The 24553-nt window shown below is 40.8% G+C and overlaps 1 protein-coding gene across 1 annotated transcript in view; it reads right to left on the reverse strand.

Moving 5' to 3' along the window:
• Positions 1-745: 745 nt before the first annotated feature.
• paqr6 (progestin and adipoQ receptor family member VI) overlaps positions 746-24553 on the reverse strand; it is a 44791-nt gene continuing 20983 nt past the window's right edge. Inside the window, exons 2-8 of the mRNA XM_030157261.1 lie at positions 20891-21159; positions 17941-18068; positions 13919-14124; positions 9309-9435; positions 7743-7839; positions 4032-4170; positions 746-1470 (exon numbers count right to left, since the gene is read on the reverse strand). Of these exons, the coding sequence (XP_030013121.1) occupies positions 1205-1470; positions 4032-4170; positions 7743-7839; positions 9309-9435; positions 13919-14124; positions 17941-18068; positions 20891-21159 (1232 nt within the window). The 3' untranslated portion in view covers positions 746-1204. The remainder of the gene's footprint in view (positions 1471-4031; positions 4171-7742; positions 7840-9308; positions 9436-13918; positions 14125-17940; positions 18069-20890; positions 21160-24553) is intronic.

Genomic DNA, 24553 nt, shown 5'->3' on the forward strand with positions numbered 1-24553 from the left:
CGTTCAGCTGAGACCACCTCTGAAAGTCCAAGTATTTGGTCTTGAATTGAGTTCAGATTCAGATCCTTAAGTATCCAATAGTTCAAACTGTGTGCATATAAAGGCGCCCCATCAGAAAAAACATGACCAGAACTAGTAGAGCGACAAAAGCAGCATTTTGATCCCATTTGAGTTACGTCACTATTTACAAAACATCTACTTCTGTGTTGAACAGGTCATTGGACATTTAATCCAGTTCATTCCCATAACAAGTGGTTCCAGGCACAAGCCCCGCCCCTCACACATATGCTATCTTATTTTGGCATGGATCCAGCTGATGTCATCAAGTCTATGTGTGTGATGTCATCATGTCTACGCGTGTGCTGATGTCATCATAGACATAGACAGAATAGACACATTTCACCCATTTTAAGTAAATGGAAAAAATAAATTTAAAATTCAGAAAAATTGTAACTTTGATCTACTTTTCCATAAATGTAATCACATCTATTCTGGGTCACTGGTAACCCATAAACCCATTTAGATATGAGTTCAACCAATAGTTTTGCTGCTAAAGTGTAAACAAACAAACAAACCAAACCCAAACCAATCCTCCTTGCCTCCCCTTCGGGGGGCGGGGCTAAAACAGTTGACCCATATTTGACCTGGTCCTTCAGGTCTGAGGTGCAAACATCATGGAAGTGTACATGAAAAATTCAAATCAGATCAAAACATGACTTTGTCTTCAGCTGCTACACAAGTTCTGTCCAAAATAAGGTCCTGTTGGGAACAAGGGGAAAGGACGCCACTTCAGTCCAGTAGCTAAAGGTTTGTTACGGGGAAACGTCGCGAACGGAAAAATCATGTAGACGGGTTGAAGGAGAAGCAGCTGGATATTCAGAGCTTCAGCTGAGGTAGTTTCATGTAAACGTAGTTAGAAGTTCTTCAACGCTGCAAGGATAATTTCATATTGATAGACATACATACAGATCGGGGGGGGTCCCTACCGTGGCTAGGACTAAACCTTTGCCCTTGGTTTGATATGTTTTTTAACGTACGTAACAAACAAGCTTAATAGACACTGGGTCTTCAGCCTCTGAGTAAACACACAAGCATGAACATGGACAAACATGTACTGGTGAGCACGCTGACGCCTTCCACACACCAAACACCTCCTCCTTCAGGACGCGCTCGCCCTTCGCTGCTTCTGGAAACAGCTCCTCCCTCACTGCTCCTTGGACTCACATGCTGTTGCTGTGGTTACATGTGGCTGGTTGCGTGGTTTCCGCAGCAACGGAGCACTGAAGATCCCGATGATGCCCAGGTTGAGTGTGAGGCTGACGACCAGCGCCCCAAACGTCCCCAGGAAGGAGGGTGTGGCCCCCTGGGCCGTTAGCCACGCCCTCCGCGATGTCATGTCTGCTAGGACGGCCTCCATCTGGAAGTGGGTCCCCGCCACCGTGCAGATGTGGAACAGCTGGTGGCTGTGACCTGGGAGGGTGGGGGGTGGGGTGGGGGGGACACACACCACAACGTCAGGATCATTAACAGTAGACAAATGTCGCGTTTCCACTACGTGGAACCGGCTCGACTCGACTCGGCTCAGCTCTGGTACCAGGTCCTATTCCTGGAGACCGTTTCCATTACAGGACACTACCCGCTTTACAGTACCTGGTCGTCATAGCGATGTGGTGCATTACTTCTGTCTTGTCTGCTCAGAGTAACTAATAAACTCGCTCGTTGCGTGTTGTCTCGTCAAGCTCATGCTGAATTTTTAAGTCTGAACCTCCTCGACAAACCATGGTGTAGTTTTACAGACTGTCATCCAAGGTTCTAATAGTTTTGGATTTTTCATTATAGTTCAGTTTATTTAGTTTGGACTTTTTTTTCTCTAATTCAGTTAGTTTTAATTCCTATTTAGAGCAGGTTTGCTAGTTTGTATTAGTTTTGTTTTCTTCTAAATGTTTAGTTTTAGTTTCGTCTTAGTATTAGTTGTAGTTTAGTCATCTCTTTTCTCTTCTTCTCCGTCGTATTCAAATAAATCCCAGACAGGACTCTGCTGCTTTCAACTTTAGTCTCCATGTTTCCAGGTAGAGTGGGGACCAGAAGACGACTCTAAACGACAAGTGACGGACTGTGAAGTGTCGTATGGTACCGCTAGCTAAAATTGCTCGAGCGAAATAAATCGATTTCGTATCAATCCGACGTCGACAAAAACGAAAACTAAGGGAATTTTAGCCGTAATTTTTATCCGTTTTAGTTAGTTTTGTAAACACACAACCCAGTTTCAGTTAGTTACTTTTTTTTTCTTTTAATTATAATTTTTATTTATTTCAGTTAATGAAAATGCTTTTCAATTCTAGTTTTTGCCATTTCGTTAGTTTTCGTTAACGATAATAACCTTGCTGTCATCATGTGGATTAACCTACCGACATATTTACTGTAACCTTCTGCATCTGTTTTTTGTAAAAGGGCGGGTCACAGAGACGACTGTCTGACCAATCAGTGGTCTGCAGTGTTTTCACGTCACCTTTTAGTATCTGGTCCCCTGTCCTGGAACCTCGGTGGAGGTGATACCAAAAAACTAGTACCATGTACCAGATTCCAGGTCCTTTTCGTAATGGAAACACAAAAAGACCGAGTTGAGTTGAGTCGAGCTGATACCACGTAGTGGAAACGGGGCAAAAAGGACAACAACCACAGGCTGAAAGTCGAGCCAACGTGGACGAACCGCCATGTTTTTAGTACAGCGGCCCGAGGGTTCGACGTCAATTATGTCAAAGAATGTCTTTAAATATGCCACTGGACTACAGGAGCCTTGGTCTGATTGGTTCTGGTCTCAGTCACTTGAACAGGAACCATTTATGGACCATAACGTGGTGGTTTCCTAAAATATGGTTCTATTGACGACATTCTAGGGCCAGTAGAAGCCATTAATGACTGATGGTTGGGAGTTGATTGACAGCTCAGCTACCTGTAATACCTATTTTTTTGGACTGAAAGCTCATCTATAGCTCATCTGAAATCTCCTTAAATATCTTATCGTCACCTACTCAATATTACAACTGTAAGGTAAACAACCACCTAAAATCAGGAAGGAGCCTTAAAATTGAGTGAAGCCCAGGGTTTAAGGGTTAAAGGTGGACGTGTGGGTCTTTAAGGGTTAAAGGTGGACGTTTGGGTCTTTAAGGGTGAAAGGTGGACGTGTGGGTCTGTAAGGGTTAAAGGTGGACGTTTGGGTCTTTAAGGGTGAAAGGTGGACGTGTGGGTCTGTAAGGGTTAAACGTGGACATTTAGGTCTGTAAGGGTTAAAGGTGGACGTTTGGGTCTGTAAGGGTTAAAGGTGGACATTTAGGTCTGTAAGGGTTAAAGGTGGACGTTTGGGTCTGTAAGGGTTAAAGGTGGACATTTAGGTCTGTAAGGGTTAAAGGTGGACGTTTGGGTCTTTAAGGGTTAAAGGAGGATGTTTGGGTCTTTAAGGGTTAAAGGAGGACGTCTGGGTCTTTAAGGGTTAAGGGACGACGTTTGGGTCTGTAAGGGTTAAAGGAGGATGTTTGGGTCTTTAAGGGTTAAAGGAGGACGTTTGGGTCTTTAAGGGTTAAGGGACGACGTTTGGGTCTGTAAGGGTTAAAGGTGGACGTGTGGGTCTGTAAGGGTTAAAGGAAGACGTTTGGGTCTTTAAGGGTTAAAAGTGGACATTTAGGTCTGTAAGGGTTAAAGGTGGACGTTTGGGTCTTTAAGGGTTAAAGGACGACGTTTGGGTCTGTAAGGGTTAAAGGTGGACGTGTGTGTCTGTAAGGGTTAAAGGAAGACGTTTGGGTCTTTAAGGGTTAAAAGTGGACGTTTGGGTCTGTAAGGGTTAAAGGTGGACATGTTTGTTGATGACTGATTGCTGATGAAGTGCATGTATGTGCTCATTCCAGCTGGTTAAAGGTGATACTGATGTCCAAACCCACATTGACCAGTGTCCTTTAATGTCCAAACCCACACTGACCAGTGTCCTTTAATGTCCAAACCCACACTGACCAGTGTCCTTTAATGTCCAAACCCACCAAAGTAGTCGAAGCGTCCTGGTGCCAGCCTCTCCGGTAGGTGGGACGTAAACAGGAAACAGGAGAGAACGGCGAAGAGCAGGTGGTAACAGTGGTTGGACAGGTGGTCAGTGGAGCCACCGCCAAAGAACAGGAGGATCTAAGAAGACAACAGAAGAGCAGTAAGAGAACACTGTCCCTGCAAACACTAGGACTCTGTCTGAATGGACAAATGTCAATGCACGACCAATCAGACAGTTGAGAAAAAAGACAAAAAGAAACTAAGAAAGAGGCAAATGTATGGATGAAGTCACAGCCAGGAGGAGAGTTTTGGGGGGGTCAGGTGACACCTTCTGCCCTTCAGTGGTCCAACAAGAGTACTCCTGCACTCTTTAACATGTACATGGATGATCTATCTAAACAGCTGAATGGATGCAAAACTGGTCGTGTGTTTGGTAACAGCAGACTCAATCACCTCATGTATGCTGATCATTTGGACTTTTCCCCTAGCAGCGCTGGGTTTGAGCAGCTGCTGAATATGTTCTGATTATGGTCTGACATAGAGCACAGTTCTGATCTGCAGAACAAAAGGGGACAAGGACCTAAACTTTCCTCATTTTGACCTGTCAGGACAGGAGCTGAGTGTGAGCACCAACATAAAGTATTTAGGTCACTTTAGTACGGATCAAATGTCCGATAATGATGATATGTACAGGCAATGTCAGACGTTCTATGCCCAGGCTAATATGTTGGCAAGAACATTCTCAATGTGTACAGAAAATGTCAAGAAGAGTCTGTTCAGAGCATATTATCCTCCTCTTTATACTGCCCCCTGGTGGTCCAGAAGCTCACCGATGCATAGAATGATTCCATGAGAATACTGTTTAAAAACCCGGATGGACCAGTGCAGGTGAGTTATTCTGCAGTGCAGGAGTTCACACTTTTCAGGCTCTTATGAGAAACTTCATGTACAAATTTATCTGTGGATTGAACGATTCTCAGAATTCCATCATTAGGCTTTTGACAAATCCCAGTCATAGTTGGGTGCGGTACCAGTCATCCCTGTGGTGACACTGGTACAGTTGTCTTTTGTAACATTGATGATGTTTGGTCTGTATTTTAAACCTGTGTTTTTAAATTTACTGTGTTTGTTGATTGCTTGTTTGTTTGTTTTTAAATGGACTCCCAAGTCTGCAAATAAAGATGATGATGACGATGATGAAGAATAGAACAGTGTTATTCTGTCATGGGAACATTTAGAACAACTCTGTCACTCTAGTGGAGACGAGGCTGGACACAGAAGAACCTGAAGGGTAGTGGGTCGATATTTCACGTCTTGTGTCTTTTGTTCTTGCGTTTGTCATGTGTGACCTGTACTGATGGACACGCCCACACACTGTGTTGAAAACGACTAGAGTACAAAGACACGTGTGTTACAAAGTAGAAAGTCAAAGACAAATGTTGGTTTAACTCATTCACACTTTAGTGATCAGAAAAGCTCATCAAGGATACTTACCTAATGACTGCTCTAGTTCCAGAGAACACAAAACACACACAAACTGCCTGCACAGAGCAAAAGCTAATGATTAAAGCCCTTTATAAAATTATACTGTATAATAACTATAGAAGAATAGACTGTACCGACACTAGAACCACTGAACTGAACTTAGAACAGAAGAAAAGACTGTACCGACACTAGAACCACTGAACTGAGCTTAGAACAGAAGAAAAGACTGTACCGACACTAGAACCACTGAACTGAACTTAGAACAGAAGAAAAGACTGTACCGACACATCAACACTGTCTACTGTTGAAGATCTACTTTTACTGGAAATTAGGCTTTAAAACACACACACACACAGAATATATATATATATATATATATATATATATATATATATATATATATATATATATTAGGCCTGTAACGGTACACAAAATTTTCGGTTCGGTACGTTTTCGGTTTTCAAAGCCACAGTTCGGTTTTTTTCGGTTCGGTACGGGAAGAAAGAAAACCCCCCAAAATGTCTTTAATACATTTATGAATTTTTTTAAAACATTTTTCCCCCAATTTTTGGACACAATAGAATATAGAAAAAAAGGAATAATATAATTCTGCTGCTATAAATCAATTAGAAAATAAAATAAATTATTAATATTACTAAATGTATTTTAAACACTAGTTTTGCACTTTTCCCAGACAGAGTTTTGAACAAACAAGAAAAATCAAATCACAGTTCTGTCAGTTCACATTCTGCAGAAAAATATCAACAAAAAAATTCTGCATGAAGTGCAACATTAACAGGAGGGTAAACTGGTATTCTGTTTAAACAAACTGAAGAGAAACATTGACAACAAACTTAACCAAATTATTTATTTTAGTACAGATAGCAAACTGTTTAGGACACTTTGTGTACTCGTGTGTGTGCGTGCGTGTGTGCGTGCGTGCGTCCAAGGTGCGATTTGTCTGGGGGATGGTTTGGTTTTTTTTTGTTTTATTTTTGGGTCGGAGCCGGGGGGGGGGTCCGGTCTGGTCCGGTCCATAACTAACGTAACTAACGCTGGCGTGAAACAAAAGTGAAACTTTATTTTTACATACTTTCAACGTTCAACTCCGAGTTCTATTCCTCTGTTATACAGCGTGCGTGAGAGAAACACAGACAGACCTAGTGTCAGTGTTTTAGAACTACCGTAGTTCATAGGCGGTAAACAACGTCCGTTTTATTAACGTCTCTTTCCTCGTTGTTGTCTTTCACCTGAACCTGAACTGATCCAAACTGGACTGTAATGATGACAGAGCGTCTTCAGTCTCTTCCTTCCAGGTTCACATCATATTTGTTGTTTTTTTTATGTGCGTCCTTTAATATGTCCGTGTGAAACTTGCGCGGATTTAAAGTTCCGCATCAAACAACGTCTTTCGTTCCTTTTTCTTTTTGTCAACATACTGTGCCGTTTCGGTACAGCTGTGTACCGAACCGAACAGGTGTGTACCGAAACGGTTCGGTTCGGTATGTGTACCGTTACAGGCCTAATATATATATATATATATATATATATATATATATATATATGTATGTTTTTTTTTCAGAGTAATTTCAGAGCCTAATTTCCACTCACAGTAGATTTTCAACAGTAGAAAGTGTTGATAAAAAAGTGTGTGATAAAAACCAGAGCTGAACAGTGTATCACTGCAAAAGCCTTAAAAATATCACTGATTTGCTGTGGTTCTATGTGGTTCCGTGTGGTTCTATGTGGTTCCGTGTGGTTGTGTGTGGTTCTATGTAGTTCCATGTGGTTCCGTGTGGTGCTGTGTGGTTCTGTGTGGTTCCGTGTGGTTCTGTGTGGTGCTGTGTGGTTCCATGTGGTTCTGTGTGGTTCCGTGTGGTTCTGTGTGGTGCTGTGTGGTTCCGTGTGGTTCTGTGTGGTTCTGTGTGGTGCTGTGTGGTTCCATGTGGTTCTATGTGGTTCTGTGTGGTTCCATGTGGTTCTATGTAGTTCTATGTAGTTCTGTGTGATTCCGTGTGGTTCTGTGTGGTTCCATGTGGTTCTGTGTGGTTCTATGTGGTTCTGTATGGTTCTGTGTGGTTCTGTGTGGTTCTGTGTGGTTCCATGTGGTTCCGTGTGGTTCTGTGTGGTTCTGTGTGGTTCCATGTGGTTCTGTGTGGTTCTATGGGGTTCTGTGTGGTTCTATGTGGTTCCATGTGGTGCAGGGGGGCCCAGGGGACACTGACCCGGTAGAACAGGGGGACGGTGTCGAATATGAAGGGGACTACAAACGCCGCCGTCCGAAGGGCTTTACTCCTCTGAGGACACTGAAGTTCCAAGAACCTGCAGACAGGGGGCGGTAAAAGACCACATTATGAAGCACAGGTTATATAAGCAGAGTTTGGGCCCAGTTCAAAGGCCTTACATCCTGTTGTGAGGACTGAGGGTCAAAGGAGAACAAAAGTCCCATTGTCCCGACTGTGAAGGACAGCGTGTCTCTGAAACCTGGACAATCACTGAACCCAGACTGTTTCTGGTGTTCTGTTTAAGGCAGGGCTGTCCAACTCATTTTCTTCTGGGGGCCACATCCAGCCCAATTTAATCTGAAGTGGGCCGGACCAGTACAATAATAGCATGACAGCCAATAAATAAAGACAACTGCAGATAGTTTTAGTGCAAAAAATAACACTCAGTTATGCCAATATGTACATGCACAAACTATCCAAACAAAAAGGACGTGAATAACCTGAAAAAAATGGAATTTGTTAAGAAATGTGATTACAATTTTATCAGTATTATGCCTCTATTTATCATTTATACATGTGCATTACAGATCAGATCTACAAAGGCACCAAACACTTAGTAAAAAGCAGATTATTGTTAAAACTGCACTGAATTTTCTTTAGACATTTCAGGTTGTTCATATTTGTTTAAGTTATTCACATTTTAAAGGATAGTTTGTTAACATAAACATTTTCATAATTTAATGTTTTTTGCACGAAATCAAAGAGAAAAAAAATGGTGTTGTCATTGTTATTATTAGTTGTATGGTATTACTGATTATTAATATTAGATGTATGGTATTATTGATTATTATTATTATTATTATTATTATCATCATTATTATTATTAGTTGTATGGTATTATTGATTATTTGTATGGTATTATTGATTATTATTATTATTAGTTGTACAGAATTATTAATTATTATTATTAGCTGTATGGCATTACTGATTATTAATATTAGTTGTATGGTATTACTGATTATTATTATTATTATTATTATTATTATTATTATTAGTAGTAGTAGTAGTAGTAGTAGTAGTAGTAGTAGTAGTAGTAGTAGTAGTAGTAGTAGTAGTAGTAGTTGCATGGTATTATTGATTATTTGTATTAGTTGTGTGTTTTTTGGGGTTTTTTTTTGTTATTGTGATACTATTTTTGAGTTTGATGCCCTAACTTGCACTTTGCAAATTCCTCCCGCGGGCCAGATCGGACCCTTTGGCGGGCCGGTTCTGGCCCCCGGGCCGCATGTTTGACACCTGTGGTTTAAGGTGTTACTCTGCTGCTCCATCATCTTCTGTTTCTACTTTGAATGTTGTTTTTCCTCTTGTTTATGAGTCATTTTTTTCAGTATTATTTACAGGAGAAGGTGTTAGAAGATCAATATTAACCAGAGGTCAGTGATCTTTTAACCACTAGTAAATATTGACTTTGACTTGATGTTTGACTTCAACATGTTCTTAAGTAACAGTAATCCCAGAGGTAAACATTCAAAGTGTTTACCCATAATCCCCTGAGGTGTGACTGACCTGGAATAACAGGATAGACTGGTGCAGAACACTGAGTTTCCAACAGCGATGGGGACGAAGTGTTGGTGAAGCCAGCTGTTCACCCAGCTGTCAGGCATCATGTACGACCCATAACTCATGGCACAACCTGGAGCGCACACACACACACACACACACACACACAAACACATGTGACTACGGACCACCAAGACAACCACACCCATTTAAACACGCACAACTTTTACAACCACCAGGACTCAGCTCATTTGAACTGTTGGCAAGCATCTAACACCATAATACTAATAAAAATAATCAATAATAGCATATAACTAATGCAAATAATCAATAATACCATAATACTAATAAAAATAATCAATAATACTATACAACTAATACCATACAACTACTTTATATACTGTATATATACATTTCATATGTAAGACATACTGTATATACTGCATATATACATGTTACATTTAAGACATACCGTTTCCTGCATATATACGTTATATATAAGACATGCTATATACTGCACATATACATTTATATATAAGACATACTGCTTCCTGCATATATACATGTTATATATAAGACATACTGTATATACTGCATATATACATGTTATATATGAGACATACTGTATATACTGCATATATACATGTTATATATAAGACATACTGTATATACTGCATATATACATGTTATATATAAGACATACTGTATATACTGCATATATACATGTTATATATAAGACATACTGTATACACTGCATATTATGGATGTAATGCTAACCGGTATAATGATAAACCGCAGTAAAATTTCCGCGGTTAGTATTACCGTTTAAATTCTAATTATTATGATAACCGTGTTCGATTACTGCACCCAGAAAACTCATGGTACTGTTCTTTTCCTGCAGAAGCAGTGGCACTCAGGTGTGTGTGTAGTTTGTAATGTTTGGCCTCTGAAAACATGGTGGAAGGAACCTGCACGGACACAGCTCCAGAGATTTGGGCATAGCGGCTCCCGCACAGACCCAGTCTGTCGGAGCGAGCACACGGACCCGGCCTGCACTACTGTTAACCCCTCCCAAGCCCCCACAGATTCAGATCCTCACCTACAGAGAAACCGTCTGAATATAGATACTGAGGACAAACTCCTGTCAGTTCAAATGAGCCCAAATGAGTGAACTTCAACTGTACAAAGACACGATGTGTGTAAAAACCAAAGGAGAGGAGGCTTTATGAACTGGAGGAACTGCAACAGGAGATCCACTGACTGACCACCAGAGGAACTGGACCAGAGGACACTGACCTGGACTGAACCACTGACCAGTCTGGATCCGATCAGCCTAACATGTTTTAAATCCTCATTCTTTCAGAATATTTACATTTGTTCATTAACTCTTTCAGTGCCATGGGCCGATTAAACCGGCTTTACGAATACAACCTGTAAAGTGCCACAGGCCGATCAGATCGGCTTTGGAGAACACGCCATATTTGTGTACAAACAAACCATCCACCCCCATTTCTTTCTCACATTTCGATGACGTTCTTTCTGTGTCCCCCTTTTGAGACCAAGCAGACGGGAATCTGAGGTCACGCGACCGAATAATATTTTTATATCTTTTTAATGTTTCTTATTCTCCGGTGTTTCATCAGAGGGAGCCCTCCATGCCGGGGGGCGGCTGTGGACTCCGGGGGCTGTGGCGCCTTCTCTCACTGGGGTCCGCTCCTTTCTGGTGGGTGGGGGTCCCAGTTGGCCCTCTCCCACTAGTTGGGATGCGGGGCTGTGTTGCTGGTGCCTGGTCGCCGGGGTCGGCGGCTGCCTCCTGGTGCGGATGGCTCCCTGAGACAGCGCCTCCTAAATTGATGTTTTACTTTTACTTGTACATTTTTGTTCTGGTCTACCCGTGCTCAGTCAGTCTTCTTAAGTATGTGTGAGCTTGTGGGTTTGCATGTATATGTGTGTGTGTGTGTGTGTGTGCGGGTGAGTGGGTGGGTGTGGGTGGGGGGCGGTACTGATTTTTAAACTGATATGTAAAGCACTTTGTGCTACAGTTTTTAATGTATGAAAAGTGCTATATAAATAAAGATTATTATTATTATTATTATTAATTATGCAAATTACGATCAATAATGAATCGGCTGCGTCCGGTGCGTTTTGAATCTAATCAGCAATCGGTCGGATGTTACCGAGCGGTTTCCTGCAGGATTCTTCAAATATTATAAAAACAACGCGAAATACTGAAAAACGGCCAAATTCTGTGGCACTTTTAAGGCTTATTAGCCCCTTAACTGTCTGGCACTTAAAGAGTTAAACAGTTCAGTTAAACATGACTGTGTTTCACTTTCTGTTTGTGTGTACAATTGTGGATATGTGTGTACAATAGTGTATATGTGTGACACTGGGAATGATTTGATCTGGAAAATATTCAAATGAACTCCACTCTGACCTGTCCAACTACTTTTTTCTCACACTCAAAAACACCTCAGGAATCGATAGGAGAATTGATAATGAATTGGATTGATAAGCAGAACTGATAATGGCTTTGATATTGATCAGATCCTCTCAGTTCCACCCCTGGTGCAGATATATCTTGTGTCCATAAGGGGCCAACTTTAATGCACATTTGTATGTTTGTTGTTTACATGTTATTACTTGAATGTTTCTGCAACAGAAAGTATATTGTGCATGTTACTATATTAGTTTTTTTTTTTTCAAAATACAACTTGGTTAAATTATTTCAGTGTGTGTATTAGTACTTTTTGAACATTTTGAGCACATTTCAACACTACTAAAGTAAGTAAAGTAAAGTAAATTTTATTTATAGAGCACTTTTCACAGACAGAGTCACAAAGTGCTTTATCAATTTAAATCAGAATCAAATTAAGTTTACAGAGACCCAACAGAATCCTTCAGGAGCAAACACTTGTGATTGGTGACAGTGGCGAGGAAAAACTTCCCTTTAACGGGCAGAAACCTGGAGCAGACCCAGACTCCTGAAGGATGGCTGTCTGCCTGGACCAGTTGGGGTTAAAGAGAGAGAGAGAGAGTAAAGGAGGAGAAAAGAGAGAGCGATAGAGATATAGAGAGACTGGGGGGGGGGGGGGGGGATGACACATGGAGTACGTTATGATGAATACATAGAGTGTAATCAGTCTGTGGTGGTCCTGGGTCAGGTGGGAGACTAAAAAGCCTTTTTGAACAGGAGGGTTTGGAGGTGTTTCTTAAAGCTCTCTACAGAGTCCATGGACCGTAGGTGTAGAGGCAGGTCATTCCATAGACGTGGTGCCACAGCTTTAAAAGACCTGTCACCGCGTGTGCTAAAACAGGTGCGTGGAACCATCAGCAGGTGCGATAATAATAATAATAATAATGATAATAATAATACTGCGATAATAATGATAACCGTGATAATTTTGGTCATAATAACCATGATATGAAATTTTCATATCGTTACATCCCTACTGTATATATACATGTTATGTATAAGACATACTGTATATATACATGTTATATATAAGACATACTGTATATACTGTATATATACCCGTTATATATAAGACATACTGTATATACTGCATATATACATGTTATATATAAGACATACTGTATATACTGCATATATACATGTTATATATAAGACATACTGTGTATATACATGTTATATATAAGACATATTGTATATATACATGTTATATATAAGACATACTGTATATACTGCATATATACATGTTATATATAAGACATACTGTATATACTGCATATATACATGTTATATATAAGACATACTGTATATACTGCATGTATCCCATCTTGTGCTCTGCACTATGGGACAAATAACAGATTGTTTAATCATATCATTAGAGAGAGGGAAATGATTAATTCAGCCAAATGCCAAATTAACAATAAATCACTGAGTAGTTTTACACTTTTCTTTCCATTAAATAAAAATAAACACTAATTAAGGTTAAAATCATCAATTCAAATGTGTTCCGTATACACCAGACATGTACAAGCTCTCATAAAGCATATATATCATGCATATTTGCATGTATGTTTTTATGTTTATATGTAAAAATGAAATTAATTTCTGAAAATGTCATCAACAAACTGACATTATTTGGTTCTGCACAAACTAACCTGCTGCCACCTGCTGCTGTGGAGGGTGAAAACCATGAGCACAAACAGGACAAAGACTGGACCAAAACTCAAGTGACATTTGGATGGTTTGATTTTTTTTGTACTTGTAACCACTGCAGTTCCTCATACTTTTTAATCAGTTAATTTGTAAGAGGTTTGGTTTGTTTTAGCAGGAAACAAGCCCCATATTTAACGTCTAATGGAGTCAAGTTTACTGAATCGTCCCTCCAGTGAAAGTGAACCTTTACCTGAACCTGGTGCATAAGAACCAGTGGACTGACACTGATCACACCTGGAGACCAGGTCCACCTGGACCAGTACCTGGACCCTGTCTGTCCATTCACAGCAAAGAAAGAAAGAAAGACAGACAGACAGACAGACAGACAGACAGACAGACAGACAGACAGACAGACAGACAGACAGACAGACAGACAGACAGACAGACAGACAGGGCATGAGTTCAAACCCAGACTGTGTTTCCGTCTCACCCAGGCTGTAGAGGCTCAAAGCTCCATAGTCGAAGAAGTAGCAGATGTGGTAGGACTCTGCGGACATGGCGCTGAAGGTGTGAGCGCAGCTGGAGGTGAAGGGATAGACGCAGATGAGCAGCATGTAGACCAGCAGAGGCCAGGTGTAGCTGTCACTCAGGGAGGTCAGGGTGGAGCAGAGGATGACGAAACGCCACAGGAAGTACCTGGAACACACCAAGGCCTCGGTTACAGCCACGGTCACACCTGCTCTGAAAGTGTCATGACCAGTGTTGGGAATAATGGCCTGGTGGACCCCAGCCTGGCCCTGGTGGACCCAGCCTGGCCCTGGTGGACCCCAGCCTCGCCACATTTATAGTATTCAGTACCTGGCTGCTGTTCACCTCTATGCAACTGGCCCGTGAAACACGCTCAAAAATCAGTTTCCTTTTACATATCTGAAGGTTTTTCAAAAAAGTAATGGAAAAATTACTTTCCCTGGTAAGTAATTACATTTATGAAGGAGTAATGCTGTTACCAATTCAATTACTTTTTTTGGGAAAGTAACTAGTAACTATAATTAATTACATTTTAAAAGTATTTGCCCAACACTAGTCATGACATATATATCTATATCTATCTATCTATCTATCTATATATATATATATATATATATATATATATATATATATATATATATATATATAAAATTTGATTTGATCTGATAAACTGTGTTTGAAGTCAACTCAAGTCTGTATTGATTCCTTTTTTTTCTGCACTTTGAATGTGTTAAACTGTAATCGTTCGTGTTGTTTGGTACAAAAATGTTTATTGCCTTTTTTACATTTATACAAACACATCAGGAGTATATATAAATGTATAAACATACACACTTAACTTGGTCCACAATAAATTAAGATGTTCCCCAATAACAATCGCAATAATAATATCAAATATAAAATTATAATTATGATCAAACCTCAAAAATCAAACAGACTGTACATTTCCATTAGTGATGGGATTTATGGGTCTTTGAAGGGAGTCGGATGTTGAGCAGCCGTTCAAAAGACTGGCTCATTGTTAGATTTATTTATTTTATACAAGTCAAACAGGAAACTGTGTCTTTATCATGGAAACGTCAGTGGTAGCAGTTCTAAGGTTCAGCATAATTCAAACTTACACATCCCACCCATATATACTCTATAGGTGGGAATTATTCTGAAACATTGACTCTAATGTCATTCGTCATTTGTCTTCATCGTACACATTCCATAAGGTGGTGCTGTATCCACATGCTTTAACTGTCACATCAATATTTTGAATTATCCCCTAAAAAACTTTGTAGCACAATAAAAACTACTCAGGCTACGGAGAGCTAACATGCAGAAGAACTTTACTGGGAAATTTACTGCACAAGAGCATTTTAACAATATAGAAAAAATATACAAAATATATATAAATAATGTCAATAAAACTAGAATAAAAACTAGAAAAGCACTCAGAGAGCGCAGACCTCCGCCAAGGCAGATCAGTGCCCCCCCACCCCCCCGATCACCACCAAAATTTAATCATTTGTTCCTTGTGCCAGTATCAACATTTCCTTAAATTTTTTCCAAATCCGTCCACAACTTTTTGAGTTATCTTGCACACGGACAGACAGACAGACAAACCAACGCTGGCAAAAATATAACCCCCTCAGTGGAGGTAATGAAGACATGATAAAACTGTGAATGTTGTCCTACCCTACCTGAACTACTTCACAAACAGGCACTCAGCACAGAAGGATGCTGCTGTCTTTCCTTTGACTGACGCTCAGTTTGGGTGTTTTTTTTTGTTTTTTCAGTCGCTAATATCTCCTCCTCCGATACAGCCATAAATGTGGCTCCAGTCCAGTCGGTCAGACTCAGGTAGCACTCACTAATAACTCCTCCCCTAAGTTATCTGAAAACTCCTCCCCTAAGTTATCTGATAACTCCTCCCCTAAGTTATCTGATAACTCCTCCCCCTGGTTATCAGATAACTCCTCCCCCTAACCCTGTGGAACTCCTGTGGTTCAAGTAAAGGCATTGTGGACAACTCAGACTCAAGGTTATTATCATTAACGAAAATGAATGAAATGATGAAAACTAGAATTGAAAAAACATTTTCATTAAGTGAAATAAATAAAAACTATACTTAAAAGAGAAAAACAATAACTAACTGAAACTGTATTGTATGTTTACAAAACTAACTAAAGCCTATAAAAGTTATGGATAAAATTCCCTTTGTTTCCGTCTTTGTCAAAGTCGAACTGATATGAAATCGATTTATTTCGCTCAATCAGTGTTAGCTGGCGGCACCATATGGCGCTTCACAGTCCATGACCCTAACCCACGGAACTGTTTGACCCGCCCCAACCTGCCTGGGTTATTATATGTGATGAGGTTCAATGATCCACAAAAGAACCTTCTAGACCTCCTAATGACAAAGGCTGTTCAGCAGGTGGATGTGATGGGAGTCTGATAATAGAGGGAGGGGAGGGGCCAGCGGCCACGCCGGAGCCAACCGTCACATGACCATCAATAATATCACATATAACAGGATGTATATCACTAAATATTTGAACCTGCTATAGGGAATTTATACATGATACTGGACAGACGTTTGTGTCCCTGCTCAGTCAATGACCCACCCCCAAATAAAGTGTCCCAGGTAACCTGCTGATCCACACATCACTAAGTTCTTTGAATACAACAGTGAGGAAGATAAAAGATATGAAAAAACTAAAACTAAACTGAAACATAGCATTTAGAGAAAACCCTAAACTAATAAAAACTATCAAACCTGCTGTAAAAGCTACACTGAACAAAAATATAAACGCACCACTTTTGTTTTTGCTCCCATTGTTCAAGAGCTGAACTCAAAGATCTAAAACTTTTTCTCTGTACACAAAAGGCCTATTTCTTTCAAATATTGTTCATAAATTTGTATAAATCTGTGTTAGTGAGCACTTCTCCTTTGTCCTTTGCTGAGATAATCCATCCACCTCACAGGTGTGGCAGATCAAGATGCTGATTAGACAGCAGGATTATTGCACAGGTGTGACTTAGGCTGGCCACAATAAAAGGCCACTCTAAAATGTGCACTTTTACTGTATTGGGTGGTCCAGGGGGGTCAGAAAACCAGTCAGTATTTGGTGTGACCACCATTTTCCTCGCACAGTCTTCTTCATGAATTCTCTGAAACAGCTTTGGAGATGGCTTATGGTAGAGAAATGAACATTCAATTCACAGACAAAAGCTCTGGTGGAGATTCCTGAAGTCAGCATGACTACTGCATATTCCCTCAAAACTTGTGACATCTGTGGTATTGTGCTGTGTGATAAAACTGCACATTTTAGAGTGGCCTTTTATTGTGGCCAGCCAAAGGCACACCTGTGCAAAAATCCTGCTGTCTAATCAGCATCTTGATCTGCCACAGCTGTGAGGTGGATGGATTATCTCAGCAAAGAAGAAGTGTTCACTAACACAAATTTAGACAGATTTGTGAACAATATTTGAGAGAAATAAACCTTGTGTGTACACAGAAAAAGTTTTAGATCTTTGAGTTCAGCTCATGACAAATGGAAGCAAAAACAAAAGTGGGGCATTTATATTTCTGTTCAGTGTACTACAAACTAACTGAATGAGAGAAAAACAAGTCCAAACTAAATAAAACTAAACTATAATAAAAATCCAAAACTACTGTAAGCTGGCTCAGACTCACACAGGTGACACATGAAGGCAGCGTGGGTTATTTGAATATTAGAACTGTTCAGAACTGTGAAATGGTTCTCATCATTCAGAGCTGTTCAACAGACTCGACTTGTTGGGGAAAGTCACGTCTAATTTCCATCTGTGGTTCTGTTCATATATGGTTCCAGAGTTGGTGAAAGTTCTTCCTTTTGCCCTTTCCAGTCCAATAACACCTCCTCTAATTATCAGGTACTAATGTGTGACCTCTGCAGCAGTAAGCGCACAACTCCAGGTTCTCCAGACAGTACTTTAACAGATGAATGTACACACCATGTGGGTAGGAAGTGGGTCCAGATGTTCATGGTCTCGTTGGTCATCTGGAAGCTGCTCAGGACACAGTCCAAGGCTGAGCTGTGAGGATGGCGGTAACCAGATATGATGCCGTCCTCCCAGAAAACCTACCAACAGAATCACACACACACACACACACACACACACACACACACACACACACACAGAAACACTGGGGTTCAAACATCAGCCTCTGACTGAGAGGAAATCAGCAGAAACATCATAAAGGTTTGAGCAGGACCAACTTCCACATGGATGTCAACAAAAACCCACAGGAGGTGAAGTCCCACTGATGGTCACAACACAACTTTCCAAAAATACAAATCACAACAACCCACAGAAATGTACAATGAACAGTATTGACTACATAGACGTGTTAAAACAAGGCAGACTTGATACATTACCCACAACTTTAAGATTAAAAAGTGGGTCAGAAGCGCCTCAGTCCACCTCCATGTGTGTTTGTGTATTTGTGTGTTTTTGTGTCCTGTCAGCAGAAGGGCTGGGAATCCAAAACCGCCTCAGACTTAGAACTGGTTCCAATTGCTCAATTCCATTAGAATTGTAAAACTCCATCGTTAATGATTCTTCTTAATGATTCTCTCATTTCCCAGCACTTCACTACTATGATCCACTGTGTTCCAGTGTGTGCCATCAGTTCCTTCAGTATTAGCTCTGCTGTTGAAGTGTCTGCCTTTGGACCAGCTCCACTATGTTCTATAAATACTGTTCTTGTCCTGATGCTGTTCCATCTGTTCTAGTGGTGGAACTGTACATATGACTGTGTGTAGACAGTACAAAGGCAGACACTTCAACAGCAGAGCTAATACTGTAGGATACTGAGGACACACACTCACATTATTACAGTGTTGGTTCATTAGAGCTGCTTTTGGTTCCAGTCTGTTGGAGTTTGGATGGCATGATGAGGAAACATGTTCAAAACATACACAGCTAGCTAGCTAACGTTAGCTGTATCTGACCTTTACCATTATGAGATCCATTCCTCTGCCGTGAGCGCAGTACAGAGACTCGGTAATCTAACCTGAGACTAAGAACTGGGATCATCCAGACTGTAGTCTGCTTTAGATCACACCTGTGTATGGGGACACTCCATTTAGAACAGAATGGAATACATCGTGTGCTTTAAACTCCAGTAGACTGGAGGATTTTGGTAAATCTGTGAATACATCAGGAGGCAGAAGGTATGGGTCGTAGCTAGCCCTGCTATTGTTAGCTTCTCCAAATAGCGTTCTTTGTGCCGTCCAGTACGGTGAGTCACTTCACAGGACAACTCCAAAACTTTATTTTCAGTGCTGGTAGACAGAATCCGTCGCTCATTCGTGTGTTTGTTGTGTTGCTTTTGCCGTCCACCATGGAACTGCACCCCTAGTCACGTGGTAACTGTGACATCGGTACAAAGGGTCAATATTTACTCTAGTCATACGTTGTTTAAAGCTATACCTACTGATCTGGCATTTCACAAAGAACAGTAAAAATGTGAACATGACAAACCCGCCTCCCTCCAAAGACCTTTATCTCTTCTCTCTTATCCCTTTCTCTCCACTTCATCTCCATCCTTCATTCATCAGACTCATCAGGTTCTTCTGTTTGTTCCCTTTGGATGTTGTTTCTGTTAATAAATCCGTTTTTTCCCTTCAACACCTCAGTGCATCCCTAGTTCTATCCATTCACAGACTGTGGTCAGTGACAGGAGGAGCAGCAGCAGTGGAATGTCAGATTCACAGGTACCGGTTTTCTGATGGGGGACGGAGGTAACGGATGACTGACAGGAGGCTCAGCCAATCATTTCATTTGGACCGAATAAAATGATTGGTCACACTTTTATCAGAAATATATACGAGAATTAAACATTTTTGAGTTTCAAAAGCTGGTGGATATCTTTTTACATTTTAGTTCGACACACATTTATTAGGAGCATTTGAAGATGACAAAAGTGTAAAAATGTCACATCATACGTTAGAGCTTTAAAATAGTGTCAGTGTTTGTCAGACACAGACAAACATCCTGTTTCCAGTTCTGTTGAACTAAAACAGTCACTGTTTTTACTCTACTTCTGTTTGGACTCTGGGTAAATAATGATGCAAAATCTAAACTAGGACAGGTTTTTTTTGTTTGTTTTTGTTTCACCGCCATAAACAAACGGATATATCATAGGCTATTAGGAGCAATATGTCGATAATCACAGTATCACCACATTGAGAGATTATCATGTTATCGTATTGTATCATGAGGATAAGATTCCCAGCCCTATTCATTTAACCATAAGTCGTGATAATGTTTATCATATAGTTTTTTATCAGTGTATTGTGTCTTATTGTTTTATGCATATTTATAGTATTTGACTAAACTGTTTCTAGTGCTATATAAATAAACTTTGATTGATTGATTGACATAGTTACTAGAGTTTACTACTGCCAGTACTAACGGCCGCAGTAGTAGTATATCCACTGTTAGTACTAGTAGTACAGGCCGTTATGGGTCGTCGTACTAATAACAGCTGTTCTAGTTTTTATCAGTTACACAGTGGAACCTCACAATATGAATTTAAGGTATTTAGAGTTAGGGTTAGGGGGTTCTGAGTATGTATCCTTAGGGTTAGGGTTAGGGTTAGGGGGTTCTGAGTATGTGTCCTTAGGGTTAGGGTTAGGGTTAGGGGGTTCTGAGTATGTGCCCTTAAGACTAGTCGGGGATTTTATTGTTCAGTGTTACTGAAGCAGGGGTTAGGGTTAGTGAAGCTCTATTTTGTTCAGTTCTATTGTCTCCTCTTCTCTTCTCTTCTCTTCTCTTTCTATTCTATATTCGTCTTAGGGTTAGGGCCTCACCTAACCCTAACCCTAATACGAACAGACGTTGGTATTTTCAGTGCGTTGCGTGTTCTCAGGACCATCACCGGGCTCTCCGTCCTCACCTTGGGGACCTGGTGGACATCGAAGATCTGAGGCAGTTTGATACTGAGCATGTCCGTGGGCAGTCTGATGGCCCCCTTTCCTCTCTGACAGACCTCCATGATCCGGGCTCGCCCCCCCTGGCACAGGACCAACCATGTGGGGCCGTCAAACATGGGGATGCGGGCTCCCTGTCCAGGCTCCCATCGCAGGCAGCGCTCCCAGGTCCGACTCCAGGCGCCGGCGCCGCTGCCCCCACCGCTCCCCCCGATGCCCCGCCACACCGGAAACACTGCAGACACACAACCAACAGTCTGGATCAGGTCTAACCTCTGACACACATAAGGATCGATTCATCTGATGATAAGATTATTGGTCAACTGAAAGACAAAATGAGTGTGTGTTTGGACATTCAGTGAATAATTTCCATGGGGCAGAAGTTCAAATCTGTGTTCGGGTCAGTGTCTGCTGGCTGCACAGACACTAAGAACAATGTGGTATTGTTGGTGCCACTGAGACAAACCCACGCATGGATGTTAAATTCCTGGCATCGTCACACTGCAGAGGCATGAGGCATGAAAATACCAAGAACAACATGATGGTGAGAGCAGATGTCATGCAGAGCATTCCTTCCTCCAAACAGGACCATCAGCATCTTCAGTCAGATAAGAGGCACCATGTTGGAAACACCATGTCCATCATATGCAGCTGACGACCACCACAACAAAAAAAGGATGTGAAATGTCTAAAGATCAACATTATACGTCATTAAATTCATTATGTGTCCAGAGCCTCAAGGAATATGCTATTAATTCTATATCAGCCAGTTTAACTTTCACCAATTCACATCCGTACGCTGGAATCAAAGCTCGTTATAAGATTACCCTGATTAAACACTAGCAGAATTTAGAAGAAAATCAGCAGAAAGTTTACAGTTCAGTTCATTCCTGTTTTCACCAGTGCATCTGTGTAACCAAATGTAAACGTGCTGTGGAAGCAGAACTGTCAGAGAAAAAAAAGAAACACTATAAGAACATACAATAAAAGACAAGTTCAAAGAAATCCACTCACACTATCTGGACCAAACAGTTTCACCGTCCACCAGGTTGAATCAGGACATGATGTGAAGAACCACTGGTCACCTAACCCTAACCACTGGTCACCTAACCACTGGTCACCTAACCCAAACCACTGGTCACCTAACCCTAACCCCTGGTCACCTAACCCTAACCCCTGGTCACCTAACCCAAACCACTGGTCACCTAACCCAAACCACTGGTCACCTAACCCAAACCACTGGTCACCTAACCCTAACACAGACCACAATCAGTCAATTTTGAATTGACCACAGGTCAAACCAAACCAGTCTCATTTGTTATGACATAAACACTCGAGGCAAAATGCCTGTAACTGGTGGTTGGTTCTGTTTGTCTGATGAATCAGATGATTGATAGTACATTCAGGTGTGGATCACATCATGTCCTTACAACATGTCCTCATGTGTCCTGGGTTTTCTCATAACACTAACATGTCCTCATGTGTCCTGGGTTTTCTCATAACACTAACATGTCCTCATGTGTCCTGGGTTTTCTCATAACACTAACATGTCCTCATGCGTCCTGGGTTTTCTCATAACACTAACATGTCCTCATGTGTCCTGGGTTTTCTCATAACACTAACATGTCCTCATGCGTCCTGGGTTTTCTCATAACACTAACATGTCCTCATGCGTCCTGGGTTTTCTCATAACACTAACATGTCCTCATGCGTCCTGGGTTTTCTCATAACACTAACATGTCCTCATGCGTCCTGGGTTTTCTCATAACACTAACATGTCCTCATGTGTCCTGGGTTTTCTCATAGGTTTCCTCAGGGACATGTGATGATAATGGAGGTAAAGTGGTAGAATTTGGATGAAAGTGACTTGATTTTCACACTGATTTCATCCATGTTACTAATGTGACCTGTAAAATGACTTGGCTGCTGACTGTAGGACCTCATAACCTTATGTCTTTGAATTCCATGTTTATGTTTGTAAATGAAATGGAAATGATGTCAGGTTATTGGACTTTCTTGTTTTGCAGTACAACATTTAGATATGCTTAAAAAATATACACTTTAATGGTTCATATTTTCCAGTCCTATAGTCATCAGCCATGGTCAGTGCAGACTTCAGGGACATTTTCTGTTCTTTGTAATTGGCTAAAATTTGTTTAGAGGTCTTATTTCTGTCTGTGTTCATATTAAATCAATCTCAGTGAATGCAAAGGAACTTTGTGTCGGTAAATGACAGTTGTTCAAATGGACAGGATTTCAGTTCTGTTCAACATGTTGATGCTCATATGAACTATGTTTTCAGCTCAAAAATGAACCATTTCATCACAATTAATGCTATATTTTCATGTCACAAATGGACAAGTTCTATTTGAACTGAATTGAGCTGAAAAACAAATCTTCTCTTCTTTTCGATTCCCCGGTTTTTCTTCCCAGATTCTCTCCTACATATCACATGTTTTATTTGTACAGGTTCAATCTGGAGTATGGTGCTGATCCATCCTGCTTCTGTTCCACCAATACATACATGAAGAATGGCACACAGCACTGTTTACATCAACACTTTTACAATAAGAAGCATTTTTATACACAAAGAACAATTCTATATTGTTCTTTCCTCTTTAGTCTGATGCTAAACTATCCAACAAATAATAGTGCTCCTAGTTTTTGCACAGGGATCATTAGTGTAAACGCTGACATGGCTGCAGAGCATCAGTATGATGGGATCCACAACAACCATGTCACATCCGTCCACTGACACATTTAGTGTTTTTGTGTCAGCTGGGATTGTTTTAGATCCACAATACCAACATTTATGAAGAAGAGCACAATTAGCAATAGGAAGTCTAGAAGTTTATTCCTAATAAAGTACTGGTGCTGACCAGAGCATCATGGGTAATGTCACGTCCGTCCACTGTCACGTCTGTCCACCAGCAAAAGTTTTCACATACACGTGCTATTCCAAATCCAATATTTCTGAAAATAGAGCTTCCACTGTCAAAGAATGTCAGTAGTCTGTGCACAAATGTGTTAGCATTATTTACACACACTTCTATGACTTTAGGACAACTTTTTTTTTGACAAAAAAGGCCACTCATTTGACCCCCTAAGGAAATTTTAGCCGTAATACAAACTAGGCTGAGTAAACACATTTTTCTTTAATTCATAAACGGATCATAGATGATGAATTCTTAGGTGAATTTTCACACTTGGTCATCATTTTGTGAAACACGCTGCTGTAGTTCCTCAAATCCAACAGGATGGGTGGTTTAACAGACCCAGGTGTGTATTGTCAGTGTGTGTCTGGGTTGTGGGTTCCTCTGCTCTGGGGCCATTCTGCTGACCACATCCCAGCTGCAGGCCTCAACCTGTTACTGTGACAAAGTCAGCTTTGTGGAGGCTCAGAGTGGAGGCTGAAGAGGCCAAAGGACGACTGTTACACGCTGTACGACATGGAAATGAGGTCACACACACATACACACAAACACACACACACAGTAGTGAAGGACATGCAGAAATACTCTACAACACAACAACAGCCAACCTTCACTGGTACAAATGGTTCATTCTTCTTGGCTGAAAATACAGAAACAACCCGACATAAACAGAACCACAGCATGTGTCCATGATAA

Source organism: Sphaeramia orbicularis, chromosome 16 (assembly GCF_902148855.1).
Source record: "Sphaeramia orbicularis chromosome 16, fSphaOr1.1, whole genome shotgun sequence".
In the NCBI taxonomy this organism is placed as follows: domain Eukaryota; kingdom Metazoa; phylum Chordata; class Actinopteri; order Kurtiformes; family Apogonidae; genus Sphaeramia; species Sphaeramia orbicularis.